The sequence below is a fragment of the Centrocercus urophasianus genome, unplaced genomic scaffold, assembly GCF_019232065.1.
Source record: "Centrocercus urophasianus isolate 14NV4802_14NV808 unplaced genomic scaffold, USGS_Curo_1.0 seq_33, whole genome shotgun sequence".
NCBI classification, from domain to species: Eukaryota; Metazoa; Chordata; class Aves; order Galliformes; family Phasianidae; genus Centrocercus; species Centrocercus urophasianus.
Window position 1 is genome coordinate 1,759,802 of NW_024884900.1, and position 19,741 is coordinate 1,779,542.

Sequence of the window (19,741 nt, forward strand, 5' to 3'; positions counted from 1 at the left end):
GCGCCGTGACCACGCGCCCCCCCTTTTACCACGCCCTTTGGCCACGCCCCGTCCCTTTGGCCACGCCCCTCCCCGCGCGCTGCACGCACCGAGTTCGTCCGGGCTCAGCCGCAGCCGCTCCGCGGTCCGTCGAGGCGTGCAGTGCGGAGCCTTGGGAACTGCAGAAAAGCAAAGCAAAGGAAAAGCAAACGATGCAGCGTTACAAAGAAGTCTAAAGATCCCCGAAAAGATACCGCAGCCACAAGGGCGAGGGCGGTACAAACAAATCACCGCAGCTGCTGAAGAGCACCTGGGCAGCGGCAGCAGGAAGCTGTGCGATGCCCGAGGACAGCGGGGCCGCGAGCACCAGCAGCGCTCAGCTGTGCCGGGCTGCGGGGCACGAGCAGAAAGCGGCTGTGCCGGCTGGTAGCAGCGGCTGTTGCTGCTGTCAGCAGCACCACGTTAACATACAACAATCCTATCTTAATAGCTTTTTGGTTTTTTCTCTTAATGTTTTATTGCATACCTGATCTAACGGAGGGCCCGGCTGGCCGTCAGCTTAGATTAAAAAATAAAAAATCATGAAGCTGAAGCCCATCCATGAACATATTTCCACATCCCATTTTCTAAAACGGCTACAAAACAGCCCCAGCACTGTGCATTAAGAGTACAACGAAAATTATGAGGTTTTATTATTCTGAATACATTTGTGTCTCAATTTCTCTATGCATCTGTAATTTTTAGAGTAGCACCACAAGAAATACCCCCCCATCCCCAACACACCTCTCCCACATTCCTTACCTTTGCTACTCAGATCCTCCTCTTACACACGAGTCAGATCACCAAATACTACAGCAACAAGAACAAGATAGGGTTGAAAAGTTCACAGCAAAGCACTCGCGTTTGATCTTCAGAACTGAGCTCCTTATTTCATTAAGGAAACATCAAGGTGTGTGGAATTGTCAACAAGTGCTGCAGTGCCACAACTCGGAGGCAGCTCAGTGAAAAGCCCTCAAAGCAGCACAGGGGCACAGGCTCAGAACCACTCTGCTTCCACAATAACCAACGAACCAGCTGTACTTTTCCTAGGGAAGCTTCTTCACCTCACTGTTACCTCCAAGAAGTTCCACAAACCAAACTAAGAGCTTCTCGCCCACCCTGAACAGCAGTAACTCAAACTGTGCCAAAGCACTTAAAGCAGAAACGTGTACACCCATTTTTACTATGCATATTAATAAATATTCTTTATTTAAATTTTGCACATTGCGCTTTAACATATTACATCCAAAACATTTTGCAAATGGATGTCTACTTTGTAAAATCTTATATTCAGCTCATTGTCATTCTGTACAGAATTATAGGTACAACATTACTTTGCCACTAGTCTGCTTTTTGTAAGTCTCACAGTAAGAGAAACATTTAATGAAAAGAGATGGCTTAAATTATGAGAGGCTTGCACAGCTACTCAACTAAAGATACAAGCCTGAAGAAAGAACAAAAGAAATGAAATCACCTCCACCAGCCTCCCCCAAAAAAAACAGAAAAAAAAAAAAAAAAGAATCACATTAATTTAAGATAAAATTTTGCCATAATTCACTAAATTAAGTTTTTGAAAGAGAAGGCGCAGTAGTCATCTCGAGAATTTCAATGAAAGACAGAGCTATTTTATTGTGTTTAGTTCGCTCCAGCCGTTGTCAACCAACCGTTACAAATGGGCCTCTTGTGATCATTTAAACGGCAGTATTTATTAAATTTCTCCTTCAGATGCTGTCGGTATTGTTCTCTATTGCTGTAAAAAGACTTGTTGTTTGCCATAAATGACTGTATTTCATCTTGTGAGATAAAGATTTCCTCGTCAGAAGTGCATTCGGATTCATCCTACAAACAAAAACAGGTGTTTAAAGTCTCCAGCAGGGCACCTCTCTATACAATATACCTGCCTGGCAACCATAGGTGCTGTTTACAGTTCCTCTGAAGAAAGATACTGCCTCCACGTCACAACACAGAAGCCTGAGCTGGCTAATCCCACCACCTGGTTCACGATGCTCTGCTCTCTTGGGTAAGAAGTGCTCTGTGCAGTCATGAAACCCACTAAAGAAAGCTCCAGTGTTCACACATTTTCAGTGAATTGCTATTATTTGAGTTTGTGGGTGGGGTTTTTTTTCTGTTCTTAATTACAGCAACAGGAAAGTAGAGCATGAGAAAGGACTAGGAAAAGGAAGGGAGACAGAAGGAAGCATGCCAAGGAGCCTGGGATTGGAAGCAATGTTTGAAGCACAAAGGCATCAGTAATGCATGCTTCATTTTACGGAAAGATCCAATCCTTAACAACAAACACTTATACTGCAAGTTCCTTCACTCGCATTCCAGTGACAGGCAATTCCTCCTCCTCTGTAAAGCAACTGGGTTACACACTTCACAGAGAAAATGCCAAAGCAAACCAAGTGAGCACTGGGAGAGCAAGCAATGAATTTTAGCTTCAGTTACGTTATCTGCAGTAACAGCTGCTCATTGGGATGTGAAGTTCCAAACCCCACCCTCAATCACTACGATTGGAAGCAGTATGCAGCAGCCTATAACTGCAGTGTAAGTGGTTACTTACGAGGAGCTCCACTAAGCTCTTGGCACCTTTTCCAGTATCAGGAACAAGTGACATTTCTGTAGGTTCTGCAAATTGTGACACATTTTTCATATGCTCAAACCAAGGCAACTGCTGCCCACTTTTTTCTGAGCTACAGCAGCTTTCAGCATGTGTGTCTTTGGTCTTGTCACGATGAAACTCTGTGTGCGTTGTATTTCCTGAGGTCTCTCTGATACCTGGATCTGCCATACAGCTTCCAAGTTTCTGAATCTAAAATCGAAAACAGCAGTGTTAAAACTGAACCACTGAGAGTTCAGATGGAAGGAAGGAGGAAAGAAAAACTTTCAAGAGAAGGACAAGGATATATACGTATTTTTAAGCGGGTGTGCTTGGAGGAAAACAGCATGTCAATACACTGAGAGTGCACAGAAGCACACGAGCTAAGGGATGCATGAGAGAAGAGATTCCTACCTCTACAATCGACTCAAAGACCTCCATTCCAAAAACTGAATGGAGAAATACCAGAAGACCAACACTACCTCGCTAACTGTGTCAATCACAACAGAAATTCCAGATGCTTCTTTAAAAATGTATGCACTTAAATAGCTATTCCAGAATACTCGTGGATCCTTACATGTTCGTTCTCACACTTTAAAGTTTTACTTTTCTTTTTCTTCTTTTTGTTTTTGCCTTTTGTGTTGCTTTCTTCTGAATTAGCCCAGCACTCCACACAGCTATCTCCATCCTCCTCTTTGTCGTCGCAGCGATGGACGCAGGCATCATCTCCTACAGAAGACAGGGCATATTCTCCTTAGACACAAGGAAGTTTTGCACGTGCTGAAACAACATGAACTTCTTCCCAAACCCACCATTTTCATCATGGTTGCAAATGCCTTCAGTGCAGGCCACGTCCGACCCCTCTCGAGATCCCGTCTCGCTGCCCTCCATGCTGGATGAATAGCCACAATCACTACCATTACAATGTGGAGATAGACCTGAGTTGAAGCAGAAAGTTACAATCATCTGCGGTAGCTGTTCCATATTCCTTATTCACACCTCTAGTGACAGAGATATATTTAAAAAAATACTTATTTTTAAAAGTAACTGAACACTGCTTACTCCACAAATGGCAAACAACCAGAGTCTGACGTACCTTTCTTTATTTTAGGTGAACCTAACAGGGTACCACTACTAGGACAGGTGCAAGAAGTGCTTTCATTGGTAACAATGACTTCTACACAACTGTTAGCTTCTTCAGGGCTACCACAGGCTTTGCAGCTATTTTCCGTGAAGTCCAGGTTTTCCTTCAAATAGATAAAAAACAAAATCCACAAAACCAATATATGCAATTACTGCAATTAGTTCAGTCAGTGCTTTTAGAAAAGATGCTCTTTCCTTAAGAAGTAGCAGCTGACACTGATAACAGCCACAGCACTGCTAAATTCTTCAGGAACACATGGAAAAAAAAAAAACAACTAACATTTAAAACAACTGCACTTCATCCTTCCTTTCCCAAAAATTCAATGGCAATTGTCTGCAAGTAGCATTTGAAATCTCTTATTTGAAGTGATAACTTTAAGAAACAATGGTTGAAAAATGCTCCATCATAACCTGACCTCCCAGTTTTAAAATTAAAACAGAAACGAAGCCCCAAAGTAACAGCTTCACAAAAAGACTATGCTAATCTGAGAAGAGAGAAATCCCAGCAGCCATCAAGAACTGCTTCCCAAAAACAAAATTCCTAAAAACCTCTCCAGAATTGCAGAACAGAAATGTCAGTCGATGAATGAAGCACCAAGGCAGGGATCAGTTATTTAACACCAGCAGAAAGCTACAGCTGTCGGCGTTTACCTTTGCTTGATTTATTTCCTTCTCTTCTGCTGCCTGCAGAGGGGTGGGGATCTCACACACACATTTATTTTTCCGTCTGTTCTTTCGTTTTTGGCGCTTCTTCTCCTGCTTAAGTTCCCGCACTCTTTCTTCTTCTGAGAACTCTTCGCAGAGCTGCTCCAACCTGCTGATCCCCTGCACTTTTTCCACAGCCATCTGTACACGAGAGGTTACATCTGCTTATAGAAGTTAACACTACTCAAGTTTTTACATTGATAAAGGGGGAAAATAGCAGGCAAGCACCGTCAATGATAACGTCAAAGCAGCAATAGTGAGTGTAGAAGAAAAGTGCTGGATTCAGGCACTAGATTCCAACCGACAGAGAAGGGGTATGGAAGGGAGGTGGGAGGAGCACTGCGTTTATTCTCATGGCTCATGGTCTCATTTTTCAGTGAGAAGCAGAGACTTGAACAGATTTTTTGTATCTGTGTTTACATGATAGAAACTCTGATTATCTAACACAGCAGGACAGAAAACCACATTACAACTACTGCTGCAGCACTCCTGCAGCTTTCTGCCTAGAGGAACCAGTGAAAAATCCAACTGATTTTTCAGGCAGCCTCATTTGTGAAGTGCAGACCCCTCTCAGAACACAGCACGTAACGGGGCGTCAAACACACCGCCCTGGAAGCTCCTTCCAGCCCAGCCTCACAACAAAGCACAAAAATACGGTCAGTGAAAACGTACATAGTCACCATAGCAATGAAACACAAGTTAAATAAAGAATGGAGTTTTACCTCAAAGCTTTTGCGTAAAGCATCAACCCCCAGGTAGAAAAGCATCTGCCACGTTTGTTCCTCAGCTCGCAACTTCTGCCAGATTCGGTGTAATCTTTCATAAAGGTGAATACCCAGGCAGGTCAAAACTTCTTCCTGGGCTATGTCTATTGTCTTAGCATGCCTTTCTCTTCGTCTAGAGGAGAGTTCAACCAAAGCAGAGTATTGTTAAAGTACCTGGAAGTCTACCAAGAGATCAAAGCAACTCAAGGAGGTATTTTCTGTACGTACAACCGAAGCTGTGTTTGCATGAACAGCTCTTTTAATTGAGTTCTGCTGTGCTGCATGCAGATGCAAAATAGAAAGGACCAGCTCAGTACTACATTCCTGACGTGCTAACTGGAGCACAGTATGGTTAAGCTGCATGCTGCCTTCCACCCTGTGACTTCCCTCAGTCTCTTTGCTCCTACTAGAATGCATCAGTGGAGTTTTAATGTCAAAGAGATACGGCCATTTCTTTCATTTACTAAAGTTCTTACTTAATGTATAGCAAACACTTTAAGCTCCTAGATTTGCATTCCAGATAACTGAAGTGTGTACATTATCTACCTTACAAAATAAAACATACTTCAGTATCAAACCGTACCTATTATGAATAAAAGAACAATTGGTACAGAACTAGTTACCCTCCTAATCCAACAGTTATGATCTAGTTCTAAAGACAGTGAGCTGAGCTTTGCATTTTTAATTTTGCGTTCAAGTGGCAAGGTACAGGTTCAAATATTACTACGAAATACAAATGGCAACAAAATGAAGTTCAACACGGAGCATTCAGTTAAACATTCAACCAAGGTTCTCTTTCTATTTCGCATGTTCTGAGCGCTTCAATGGAAAAGCAGGCAGCCCTAATGAGTGACCAAATGAAGTAGAAGACGTTCAGCAACTGCTTTCAGTCTTGCCTTCAGAGTTAAACGCACTTAAAAATCAAAAGCACGTATCTGCACTACTTTGAAGCACTACCTTTAAAGTCCACCTCAACGCGAGGATCGAGGCTCAGGAGTTTGTTGTGCAGCAAGGAGGCAAAAAAATCACTTGTGCAAAATACATTTGGTAATAAAATAAAGAAGCAAAGCGCTAGATAGCCCACTCTAGCAAATTACATACTCATACCCTCCTGCGAACTCTGGTTCAGCTCGACCCAAGAGGTGTGCGATGAAATCTGTTTCACAGCATACATGTATATGGCGTTCATGTGGGCAGCAACGCAAACCCTCATACAGTGCAGCACAGTAGCCCTTCTCTTTGCTGCAGTCTAGCTCACCAATAAGAATATTGTATGCCCGAAGTACTTTATTCTTGCAGTCAGTGCAAAACCTGCAGTGAAATAGAAAACGTAACGGAATTGAATTCTTATTCGAGCAGAAACCTGGAGCAGCTTCATCCAAGTTAAAGCACACTGAGCTCTTCAATAGTGCATGCTATATTTAAAATAGGTCATGCTGAGGTTTATCTTACTTGAAAACATGAAACAGTCACAGACTTTGGGTGTAAGCCACGTGAGTTTACCATACGCATTATACTACCCATCATATGTTACAAGCTGGAGTATCAGCTTCCATGCTCCAAGACATAAATCAATCTAACTGTTAACACGAAGAAATTCCTACATGAATATGCAGTTCCATACACAATCAAGGATCAGAAATCTGATAGCGAGCAAACTGAACAGTTAGTGCAAAGTAGGAAAAGTAACACACTCCAAGTTACTTTAGTTATTAGTAACCAGTTATTTAACGGATATTTGAGTAAGGGATAACAAGTAAGAAGGACAATCCTCTGCTGCCTGCTGTGTAAGAGTAGCTTCCACTACAAGCACCTTGAAATATATTTTGAACTACTGGATTACTGCACAGATAGCAAAACAAGGGTTGTTTATAATACAGTGTACTCAATGTAAACAGGACTGTTCAGATAGCTGATAGGAGAATAGTACAGTTATGAAGTCTGTTATAATTTAAACACAACAAAACTAATTTAAAAGTAATCTTCAAGAAGCTACAAAACGTCTGCTGTATTATTCTAAAAATGCAAGTCAGACAAGCTGCTCACATTTCAGCTTTCAGCTTGAAAAGTTTGCTCCTCATGCCATCTCTGGATGGTGTTTTTCCCTTCCCTAGTTTGTCCAGTCACTTGACAACACTAAGTCAAACATATTTGGGTGTTTGATAGAGCTATGATAACTGGCTAGTTTCTGCGGCGAAAGGAAAGAAAACAGTCACATTATTGTAGGTTAGCATCAGGAACGCGGCCAACACCATGTTTAATGTCACAGGAGATTAAAGTTATTTTGTTTCCAAAGTGTTATTTCCACACCACCACCCCCACACCCATCTGTGCCCCCACAGCTTTTATCTGAACCTTGAAACCGCTGGAAATTAAGGTTTTAACCAGTGCTAGAGCTACCATCCAGCACATGCAACCATCAGCTTGAGCCCCACTCCTTCCCTGCAAGAAAGGCATAACAGCACTGGCACTACTCTGTCACTGACACCCGTTTAAGGAACAGGATTTATAAGCACCAGCCTGAAATCTGCATCTATTAGCCTTGTTCCCCTTACTGTGAACCTGTGTATACCCCTCAAAGGTGGCACAGCCCCAAAGGCAACAGGCTGCCTCCAAAGGGCAGCTCTGGGAGTCACAGCCTTACACCCCTACAAGCTCTGGCAGAAAGGAAAATTTCGGGGATAGAAGCCATCAATTTCAACTTTCTGCATTAACTAAAATGCACTGCTTTGGCACTACTATTATTTCCTGTTACTACATAGAATTACTGTTATACTGCATTAGTTTAGAACAAAAGTAATCCAAGATTCCCTCAGAAACAGGGTTCTAAACACATCCATTAAATTCCTTTAAGTACCACAAAAAAGGGGGTAGTTTTACCTGAAATTAGAATTCTTGCCATTGCTCACTTTACATCCACTCTCAAAAAAGACAAAAAACAACCCCAAAAAAAGCCACGAACCACCCAAAATCCTGATTTGGGCATCAGCGCGTACTGAAGCTGCTGCTAAAATACTCCTCATTGCTACACGATTTAAACTCGTGCTTAGATTCATGTAACACGTATTAAAATGTGAACAGATACAAAGAATATGCAATTTCAAAACAACAAGTTGTAAACCATAGCTTAAGATGCAATCTGCTAAGGTCCTCTACCACCACAAAGTGAGATCTTAGTTTTAGAACAGCATCAGAATGCCATCAGGAAAATTCTAAACTTTTAGACATTGTGTAGACTACACACTTATTTTGATTAACAAGAAAATGCAGCATGTATGTCTCAAGGTGCCTTTGTTCTTGTAACATACCTGTGTTTTCGTAGATACGTTTCTAATGTTTCTAAGAGGCAGCTAGAATCAATTAAAACTACTTCATCCCTGCACTCCTGGGACATGAGCTCCCATACATCCATCCAACATCCCCTGCAAACAAACAACAAACACACCTGTAAGAAAGCATGTTATCCTGCTGGCAGTTTGGGAAAGAAGCAAATGAAAGCACTGGTAGTTTACCTGACCGCTCCCTGGAAGGGCCCACAGTGGAAAGTGATCCTACACTTCTCCTCCTTCTTGCTGTCTTCACTATTTTTCTTATCTGCACTTAATTTCTCTGCACTGAGTGTACTACTGCTCCCTTCACTGTCATATAGTAAAAGAAATTGTAAGCCTGTACCATATCTACTACAAACTGGCTGTTTTTCCCAAACAGGCACCATGAAAGCGTTGCAGCGCTCCTTCATTTGCTTTGACACTTTCACAGGCTAAGCCTTAAATTACAGAGAAGAGTCAGATAATAGACACAGAGTTTGCTACCCATGTTCATAAACCCAGATCCACGATGACTTTTTATAGCTGAAAGCCAGTAGTTTTTCAGTACATTACCTTAAGTGTAATCATACCCAAGCTGTAATATTTCTGGTAGTTTACATTTCATACGTCAACTTACTTCATTAAATTTCCAAAACGTGTTAAAATACTTCCCTCACCACCACTGGATGTGCCTGAAGTACACTCACAGAGCCAAGAACACACTGGAAGGAGCAAGTCACCTCTACTCACAGCTCGGGATACGCTTGCAGGTCTCACAATGGTCATCTCTGTTTAAACTCGTGTACAGATACAACAGAGCAGTAAAACAGAGGAAGCAGCATTCCCATGCAATAATTAGTTTCCTCCAGAATATTTATTTATGCTGTGATCTCAGCAGCATTCCTTGGAGCAGAATTGGTGCTGCACGCCCTGAGCACGCCTGCAGTGTGACAGCGGGACGGCGGCCGAGCACAAAGTGCACACTGTGCTCCCCCAGCAAACCACACTGACTGCCCACACACCACACTATCAGATAAAGCCAAAAGCTTTACTCGCAGTATTCAAGTATTGTTCTTTCACACGTTATCCTGCCAGTGCTCAGAATACAGAGGGGACTTCCTCCAGCATGAGGGCAGCGTTTTCCTCTCTATGGCCATTTGCAGAACTGCTTCGCCTTGCCAAAAGGCTGAGCGCAGGTTCTGCCACATACGTTCTTAAAAAGAAAACATTAATCTTACTAAAAACAAACTGCAAAAACACTTGGAATTCCTGTATTTTTTTCTTTAAACGCACCTCTATGACCTTCTGTTTATGTAATATAAGCTTTAAAGCAACTACGTGTGAAGTCTGCAACCAAACCAGAACGGGGGACAGCGATCAGCCAGCAGCACAAGCAGCAGAGGCCAGGCTGCAGCTGCCCACAGCCCACCAGTCAGCCATGCCCAGAACCCACACAGAATCCAAGCCCTGCCTTGGAAACGTGAGGGGTAAACTTCCACAGGTTGGGTGCTTCACCACAAGCAGAGCACAGCTGAAGTTCTCCTGCACTGCAGCTAAGCACAGTACCCACATTTATTGGTTATCACCTCAGCACCAGCACAAACAACGACACCCCACACCACAGCTCTGTATGGTGCATCTTTCTGATCATTTCACCTACTCTACAGAAGCATACACGCACCTTTTGCACTGATGTATTCAAAACCTGCTGTCATATTTTGAGAAAATGGTTTACAGACCTTTAGCTTTAATTTTGTCACCCAACCACAACAAAGCCTTTAATTAATGACCAAACAAGGCTCTCCCCCCCCCCCCCCCAAACAACCTCAAGGAAAATGACATTTATTTAACACGTCATTTCACCTCAGTTTGAGAAAACTGCTGATCAATTGCTTTGGTATAGAGAACTAAAAAGCAGTTTCTCTTTCTAGAGCACTGTTTCTATCACAATGCAGAAGCCATCCATGCCCTGGGCACACCATATTCCATTTCATGATCCAAATGAGATACAAAAAGCACAGAGAAGTACTGGTTTGTAATGGTCAAGTTAGCTTTCAGCAGCTAGCTTTGAAATTAACCAAGTATTTTTATAGAGGAAGGGAACCACAGCAGCAGCCTGCCACCACATTAACAAAACCCAAAATGTGAAGCACTTTCCTATGAAAAGCAACTCTAACATTCGCTACCCCAAATTCCTGAGTGCCCCTGCTTCTCTTCCAGGCAGTTTTCTGGGACTACTATAATTCAAATAGCTTGGAAATTACTACTCTAGCAAATAGATAACAGCATTAAAAAAATGATCTGAATGTACCTGCAGTCTGGTTCCTCAAGTACTTTAGGATTAACTGCACATGTTAAACCCCAACTTACCCCAGTGGTTTTGGTTTGTGTGTGTCCAGAGAGTGTAACTGACATCTCTTGTTCTTCTTACTTTTAGGAATTGCATCAATCATGTCATTCAGTTTGGACCTACAGAAAAAAGGTAACTTAGTGGACAGAAAATCTTGTTATCCAGATAAACTTTCAAGGGGCTGATTCAGCTCCTGTGCTAACGAACATGAAATCTAAAGCTTTCTTCCTAGCTCCTACTTTTTCTTACAACAAACACTTCTGCAGTACTCAAGGAAAATACAGTGTGGATTTTCCAGGCAAATTCTAGTAGTTCTAATACAGCTGTGGGACTAACTTACCCATGCACATAAAACAGTGTATAAAGCTTCCTTGCATCAGTCATACAGCTTCGAGTTACGGAAAGAACCCCCTTCGGCCCAACTGCAAGAGGCTCCAGGGCTGGATTTCCAGACTCAACCAGCTGAGAAAACAGACGCTCCACGCTGCGACGACACCCCACACATGGGACCAGCTGAGAAAGAGCACTCAGAACTTCACGTGATGTCACCATCATGGCAATATTGAGATCCTGCTGTTTAAGCATGCTATGTCTCTGAAGGCGAATAAGAAAGGAAATAATTAGAAATAAAGAAATAGAAACACACTTTAAACCGTTCTACTTTCTTTGCTTTTGATGTTTCCTTATCAAAACACACGTGTGCTGGAAACCATATGCAGTGCTTAAGAGCCTCAGGTCACCATCTTCCTACTAATCACCTCCAGTACTCCATGAACCACAGCCCACTACCATCAAAGGAGCAATCCTGCTTCAAGTCTTACAGTCTGCCCTCAGAAAGGAAGTAACTTTTTCTCCTCTTGCTCTCTCCTGCCACTCAAATCAGCGAGCAACGCAGCCAAGCAGACAGCACACCTCCCTGTGCCCATCAGTGAGAAGCCCTTCTTACAGCAACTCAGCACAGATGTTTTACTGAAGGGCCTCATATGCAAACTCCACACATTTTCATCTTCTACTCACACTCATTTCATCCTTGGCACACAAAAAGGAAACTCCTGGATGCTCACTGCTATGTATGGAAATCTCACTTACAACCACCTTCATTTCTTCACGCCAAAACAATTCTGCAGCACTGTTCCTGACAGGCTGAATGCTGTTTCCCATTACAAATCTAACACCCGTAACTCAGGAAAGCACACATTACTATTCAGGGTGAAACATTTCACTTCAGTAGTGAACATTCAAAGTGTGATAGATAATAGAGCTTCACAGAGAACACCTTCTAATATTTCTTACGTCAACGAACAGCTCGAGGTGCTTCTCCTCATTCCCCTGTCAAACACACCCCTGCACAGACCCATCAGGAGCATAAGGATACCCTCCTGCTTCTCCTAACTGCCACGTTACTGGCTCGGACTCCAGCTCTGAACTTCCACTAGCACAGCTAAACAGAACAGATGGTTCCTTCCTCACACAACAGCCAACAAATCCACACTTCAAGTATCAGTGCTACAGGCACTTCCCAACATTATCTAGAGGAGCAGAGTGCTGTCACTCTATTAATTGTCTCATCTTCCCCTGCTTATACAGACAGGCTTACAAAGCTGTACTTCATATCTATACAGTGAATGTCTTGCCACACTGCTGTCATATCACACCCAGTTAGAGGCTGCTAATGTAGAACTCAGCTGTCAAGAAAGAAGACCACAAAATACAGCAAAATAATCAGTCACATGGAATGTATAAACACACCAACTGAAGTGCAAGACTATTTTTGGTTCACTTCAAGTAATTTATTATAACAAGTAAAGCTATAATCAGAAAACACTACATGTTTGTGCTCTGAAAGGAAGGCACATTAAACAATCTGACAAGCGATAGCACTCTGCAATAATCCTCTTTCCTGTAATTAATAGCACTAATCACAGCAACAACAAAAATGAGCTATTTTCACAACACAGCTATGCTTCACATGCAGCGTATGTCCCAGCGTCTGCTGCCAAACCCCAGTGCAGGAGTACAAGATGCCCACGACCAAACAGCCCTGCTCCTTCTGACATCAGGCTTTGGCTGCTTGTGCTCTCCTGCTTCCCCTTCTTTTGGCTACAGGGCTACTTGCACTGTCAGTGCATAACTGTCAGGGGCACAGCAAAAATGTCTCTGTTCAACTACACCTAATCTATAAACTACCACACTTATGCTGTCTTGGTACGGTACAACTGTAAGGTCTTAAGCAATACACACTCCTACTTGTCTAAGCAGTACCAGAGTGTACAGAAAGAAGTCTGAATGTATCAAAAAGCATAGCTTTTGTTAAGAATTAACCAGCAGTGACCAGCTCTTAATTTTAGCTGGATATGCAGCAACATCTCCTGGGAAGACAACGGTGTATGAGCTGTGGTACCAAAAGTGCAGGCAGCCAGTGCCCTTTGGTACCAACACAACTGCTCACATGTACTGATGTGTCATTCATGAACTCATTCCAGGAATAACAACCTCCCTCCTAGAGACAAAAGGGCAGGAATCTACAGGAACCAGAACCTAGAAACACGTGGCTTTCTTTAAAAAAACAGTGAGATACTCACCTGAATGAACTGCTTCAGTTGTGCACCGTTATTCTGATGTCCATCTAGGTTCAGCACGTTGTCGGGAAATTCCATCACCATCTGAGTGAAATAGGAGAAAAAAGGCTTTCAGAAGTTGAACGTGCAGCATTTGCTTGTTTTTCTTCCCGAGGAACAACAGGACATTAAGACAGACAACGTTAAACCCTCATTCTTTTAGCATAACTGCACCACAAGCTTGGAAAAGTGCAAGAACAGTTTAAAACAACGAACGTTTCAGCAAATTAACAACTGTCACTAATATGATGTTCTAGAGGAGGGTTACAAACAGCAAACATTCCAAGAGCTGGTGTAGGAGAGCAGCAGTTACTAGATGGAAAACCACTATTTCTGTTACATCGTCTACAGGAAAGAAAGAACTGCACATCAACACAAACTAATCCAACAGCAAAGCAATTTATAAAAGTATGAAAAGAACAGCACAACAGTTCCACGACTTTGGGTTGTCTCTTTCAAAGGTGAATTTAAAATGGCGTTAATTCAACAAGGCACTCCAAGGTATCCTTTGTTTTGTGTCTGCAGCTGCAGCTCTCAAGGGGCTCCAAGAAAAACATCAAGCCTACAGAACACTGGGGTTACCAGCAAGTAATTAATAACCCTTTTCCAATTACTAAGCAAAGAGAGCAACATCTTGAGAATTAAAAAAAGTGAAATAACTGTTAGACAAAACTCCACCATAACCATGGGAAAAAATGAAGCCAAACAGAAGCAAAAGCAAAGACTGGCTTCATTCATCTTCTCATCCAAACTGAGAAATACAATTTTATCACCAAGAACACTGAGAGTCCACTTTACAATCTGAAAGACAAAACAAGAGCTTGATTAACAACTCGAACACCACCCAGCACCGAGATGAAACAGCCCGGATCGTTCTCTTTCCACAGGCCAGCACTGGCTTCCTTCAGGCAGCTGCTAAGGACAGGGCTCCCTGTTGGCATCACCACCGCTGCCACCACCCCCACAGAACTGCACGCTTACTTCTACAGCACTCAGCACTGCTCCAAAACAAACATCTATTCTCTAAGGCCAGAGAGCATGGCGCTTCTCTGCTCTGCCACATGCTGGGGGAGGACAGCATTGGTTCACAACTGTGCTCACTGTGAATTCTGACCCCTGGGGCATTTCTCTCCCCTCTTCCCTTCTCTTGTCCCTGCCCCATACACTGTGCAGCAGCGCAAGCCTTTGCTGCTTGGTGACAGGTTTCCTGGATGGTTCATTTCATGTCCCCGTCAGGAGCGAGCTCTATGCAGAAGTAACAGCACTACCTGCTAGCACAGAGAGAAGAGACATCTGCACATTTCTCTCCTCTTTCATTTATCGTCCGCTATCAGACAACACCCATGGGTGTTGGGCACAACACAGTTACATTATCAAAGACTGAATTAATTCATGCATCTGTTAGATGAGATTTTATTAGCCGGCTGAACACCAACCACACGGCCACATCAAGGGGCACACCTTCTGGAGACCCTAAAAGCTGCTTAAGAAATGAAAAGAGCCAGGTATTTAAAGCTCCTTCGATTTCAAGTTGAAGCATAAGAGACAGACAGGTGAGAGTGAGCAGAGGAGCAGTGCTGCACTGCACCCAGGGAGGTGCCTGCATGCCTGGGAGCAGCGCTAAAAGCTCAAGAGCGTTCTAAACCATTCATTCAGTATTCCACAATGACTGACCCACTCTTTCCAGACTTAAGGCACAGACTCAGTGGGCCCACTGCTTTTCATTTTTTGAGTTTCAAACGGGCCAACACAAGCCAGTTAGTTCTGACATTCATTTTTAAAGATAATGTTAAAGATAAAATTGCGTTTCAAAGACAACAGCACCCACCTCAAGCACAACTACCTCCCTGTCTACCTCCTGCAACAGCTCTCCTTAAGAATTAAAATAAAAATCACAGGAGGCTCCAAGACAAGGAAGCAATAAATCCATTCCTCTGTTTCTGCAGATTTATTCACCTCCAGACACAGAAATCTGAATGCTTTATAACAGCAACAGAACAGGGAAAACAAAGAAAAGCGGACGCAAGACAGTATTTGTTTGTGGTGAGGATGACTTGCACTTACATAAATGCCCCTCACTCAGATGGACACCAAACTGATTTACAGCTATAGGGACCTTCTCAGTCACACTACAGCATGCCTCTGCTGTAGAAAAAAAATTACAGCAACAATACAGCACAAATGTGCAAAATTTGTGGCAGGGAAATAAATTCTGGAACTACATCAGAAACGCAATTTCAGGTCAGCCTAAGTCAATTCATCCATCTCACGCTTGGGTTGGCCGAGTTTCCACACTCCCTCTCTCAACCTATTAAGTACAGCAAATGGTAACAATGGCACGGTGTCTGCTTAGAACAGTCTAGCTAGTCATTTGTATACAGGAATCTAAGAAAAAAGAATCTGAGACCTTCAAATTATATGAGGGAAAAAAAGAACAGACAAGGTATCTCAGGATCTCACAGATGACGTACAGCAAGCTCAAAACTTAAGGTATTCCTACACAGTGCTGTCAATAAATCCTTGCAAGGGAGGAAAATACTGCTTTGAAAAACTTGAGTGGAAAACTACACAGTGTACAGCACAGTTAACCAGCACTGACAGACTACACAGGGCCAAAAACCAGCGACAATTAATAATACGCGCCATTTACAGCAATCAAAACCAAAATACAGCAAAGAGCCCCCCAGCAAACAATGCAAAACCAGATGGGATTGAGACAGAGTCTTCATCAGTGTCACTGCAGGCTTACAGACTGGAGGTGCTCAAATGTTTTGAGCTGGAAGACGGAAGAATATAAATTACGAAGTTGGAAACATTTAAGAGAAAAGAAAAAGGCGAATCAGGTCAGGGTTTGAAAGCACATACGCTATACATCATATAAGCAACATCAGTGACTGTCACATGACACAAAGCTGACACCAGAACTCACACAAGTGGGATACCTGGTTACAGCGTGTTTTGTTCTCAACCTGACCTTCCCCTACTGTAAGGGCTGAGAGCAATGCTGGCCGGCAGAGCTGCTGCACATGCTCCTGCCATGTGTGCTTCTCTTGAGCAGGGTGGCAGAGCAGGCTTTGGGCTGCACCTTCCAGAGAGGCAAAGCCCCCGTTTCAGGGACCCACATCATACAGTGAATGGAAGCTCGCAGCTCTGTCGCTGTAGATGCAGTAGCACGTTGCTGCATGCTCAGTAACCCTTACCTTAAGGCGAAGCTGTGGAAAATACCTTCAGCCCTTCTTTGCCTATTTTAAAGCACGGCAACCACTCCAACACAGACGTGGGTTTAACGTTCACACGAATCAGCCATTCTAGGGGTCCTTTCCTTATGAACCGAGAACCGGCTGCGCTCCACGTTCCGGCCCGGGCTCGGAGCCACCCCCGGCCCCGGGCAGCGACTCACTCTCAGTCCCGACCGGTCACACAGAGCCGCTGGGCCCAGAGCCCGGTAACCCAGGGCAGCGCGGAGCCGATCGCCGCGGGAGGAGCCCGGGAAAGGCCTCGCAACGCCCCGCCGCCGAGCGGAGCGGGGCCGGCACTCACCGTCAGGGTGTCATCGATGTAGAGCGGGATCTGCCTCTTCTCGAAGGGGAACTCCTCCTCCCCGTCCCTGCACACCGCCACCAGCCGCGCCATCTCCGCCGCGTCCCCGCGCTGCAGCCTGCGAGCAGGGAGCGCCCAGAGGTAAAGGCCCGCCGCGCTCCGCCGGCACACTTTCACCACCAGCAGAGAGCGAGCCTGCGCTCCGCATCGCCTGATTCACCACGCGCCGCGCCGGGCCCACCGCTCCCGCACGGCGCCGGAGGAGCTCGGAAGGCCACGGGCAGAAGCCGGGGGGCGAGGGGCGACGGGAGGGCAGGGCGGGCGGCGGAGCAGACAGAAGCGCCGGGCCGACCCCCTTCCCGCCCGCCCGCGGCCCCCCGGCGGCTCCGTCCCTCCCCGGCACCGCCAGCGGGCCGGGCTGAAGGAACGGGAGAGCCTCGGGGCCCGCGGCCGGCAGGGCCCTCCCGCGGCCCGGCTCCTCCCGGCCCCGCCCGGCCCGCGGCCCGCGGGCGACGGCTCAGAGGAAGCCAGGAGCCGCCCGCCCTCCGTCCCTCCCGCTCCCCGCGACCCGCGCCGCTCCACTCCCCCCCCCCGGCCCCGACCTTTACCGGCGCTCCGCGAGTCCGCGGCCCGGGCGCTGTGACAGGCGGGCGGACACCTCGGGCTCCGCCACAGAGCCGCCTCCCTCCTCTCCTTCTCCCCCTCCCCGAACCCTCCCCGCCGCCGCCGACGGCTCCGCCCCGCCGTCCTCTCGCGAGATCTCGCCGCTCTCCGCCCCGCCTCACCCGCGGGCAGCGCCCGGTCCGGCCGAGGCTGCGGGAGGCGTCGCTCCGTCCGTTATCCCGCGGGGCTCCGCGGCAACGCCGCGTTACGAACGGCCCCTAACGGCCGCACTCCTCCCTCCGCCGCCGGAAACGCATCGTGGGGGGCAGAGGGGCGGATCGCCGGGCGCTGCGCGTTGCGCAACCGACGGAAAACGAAACGCCGCGGCTGCTGAACCGCGCCGTGGCGGATCCTCGGCGGCTGGGATCGCCTTTGCCGATCCGCGTCGCTCCGTCGCTCCGCACACTGAAGCCCTCGCAGCGGAGCGGGGCGGTTGGCGGCGGGCGCTTTTCCCCTCGGCTCCGCATCGTGCGACAAAACGGGTTGCGATGCAGGCACGGCAGCGGCGCTGCCCAAACGCTGCGCTCCCAGCAGCTACACGTGTGCGCGTCAATAAACGAGCTACGAAAACATCGCCGCTCCCTTTCACGTAGCTTTTATCCCTGGAGAAGGATCTGCAGGAAACGCAGCTGTCGGTCCCCGCAGAGTAAAGGCAGGCAGCTCTTTGTGCCCTCGCTTCGTGCCCTTGTTCTCCTCGGAAGAGATTCCGTGCTGCAGGACGTGGTGCTGAGGATACGGCCCGAACCTGCACTGTGCTTCGTGTGAGTCTTCACTCGACTTCAAAGGGCTGGAACGGAAGGCACGCTGAGGTTTGCATCAAAACCCAACGCATTTAAAAATAATGAAATTTGGAAAGAAGGACCTGATGACTCATGAGGAGCAACCTTAAGGATGAATGTGAGCATTTCTGCTCACCTACGTTTCTTCTATCCCACAGCCTTACAAACAGGTTGTTCTGTAAAGTTATAGCATCAAAAATGATACAATTTCTCTTTTCTTGGTCCTCTGCTTTACAATTCTTACTGATGTCAGTGGCATGCTACAGTTGATAATGTAACTTTTACTAATTACCTAACAGATGAAGACTCATTTTTTCATATGTATCTGTAGATCTACATAAGCCTACACATCTTAACACACCCAAACATGAGGTGAATTGTGGCACTGTCCACAGGGTGGCAGGGATGGACCAGGGCTGGGTGCCTCCAGTGCTATTCACTCCTCCTGCATCTTTTCAAGCCCCCTGCAGCTCCCCATTTCCTTGCATGGATTCTATGATCTGAGCGCATCTCTTGGTTCCTGCAGGAGCACGATTAATTATCTGTATCCATTCATAGTCAAAACATTCAGTATTAATAACCGCTGGTTGCTTCAGGGAAGAACTTGCCACGGTTGTTATTGTCAATAAGTAATGGGAATTAATTGTTGCTCATTAATTCAGCGGTGAACAGCTTGCTTCACACGGTTTCAGAGGAGCGGTGCTGTGCCCTGCTCTCCCTCACGTGATGCCCTCAGCTCCATCGTGGTGCAGCTGCTGCCCCCCGGCCCCTGCAGGCCCTGCAGCCCTCCCACAGAATTCCAGCTTCATGAAATTGCAGTTCACATCCAGACAGCGCGCTGCTTGTCCAGACAGAACCCAGCTTTGTCACACCCAGTTAACGCCTTCGTGCTGAGCCACTGTGATAGACTTGTGCTCTCAGGCAGAGCTCACTGCAGGCCTCGTGCTTCAAACACTTCAGAAATGAATATCCGTGAGTTATTGTCACAAACGAGTCAGGCCAACCGGTGATGGAGGCCCTTCTTCCCTAGGCGACGTTTGGGATTGTTTTGGAATAAATATATACACCAGCTACCAGGAAGCACTGCTAACAACTCTGACAATAGTGCTTATTGCAGTTGTTCCAAGTATAATACAGGCTGCTTTTCTTTAGTTCCATAGACTGTAGGGCTATAACTTGGAAGTAAACAAACATGAACTCAGTGTGTCCATGGTATACAATCTTCAGTCTGCATCTTTCTATTGGCCAAAGCCT

General features: G+C 45.8%; 1 protein-coding gene across 2 annotated transcripts; it reads right to left on the reverse strand.

Annotated features, from left to right (window-relative positions):
• Window positions 1-1,195: 1,195 nt before the first annotated feature.
• Window positions 1,196-17,168, reverse strand: GGNBP2 (gametogenetin binding protein 2). Of its 2 annotated transcripts, none has more exons than XM_042830197.1 (13): window positions 17,046-17,168; window positions 13,470-13,550; window positions 11,228-11,481; window positions 10,908-11,006; window positions 8,538-8,651; window positions 6,331-6,540; window positions 5,188-5,362; window positions 4,412-4,606; window positions 3,714-3,864; window positions 3,430-3,555; window positions 3,195-3,346; window positions 2,582-2,830; window positions 1,196-1,857 (listed from the first exon to the last, which is right to left on the reverse strand). In XM_042830197.1, exons 1-13 carry the CDS (start codon window positions 17,136-17,138, stop codon window positions 1,654-1,656), a joined length of 2,103 nt encoding a protein of 700 aa, XP_042686131.1. In that variant the 5' UTR covers window positions 17,139-17,168; the 3' UTR covers window positions 1,196-1,653. The 2 variants fall into 2 exon arrangements, with proteins under 2 accessions (XP_042686131.1, XP_042686132.1); XM_042830198.1 differs by having other exon boundaries at window positions 6,337-6,540; window positions 17,046-17,163.
• Window positions 17,169-19,741: the final 2,573 nt, after the last annotated feature.

Bases quoted from the DNA above. Each gene is read 5' to 3' on its own strand.
- GGNBP2 (XM_042830197.1), bottom strand. From the start codon at position 17,138: ATGGCGCGGCTGGTGGCGGTGTGCAGGGACGGGGAGGAGGAGTTCCCC. The intron at 3,347-3,429 runs GTGGGTTTGGGA...TGTCTTCTGTAG, and splicing joins TTGCAACCATGATGAAAATG to GAGATGATGCCTGCGTCCAT. The intron at 1,858-2,581 runs GTAAGTAACCAC...TTTTGTTTGTAG, and splicing joins AGAGCTTAGTGGAGCTCCTC to GATGAATCCGAATGCACTTC.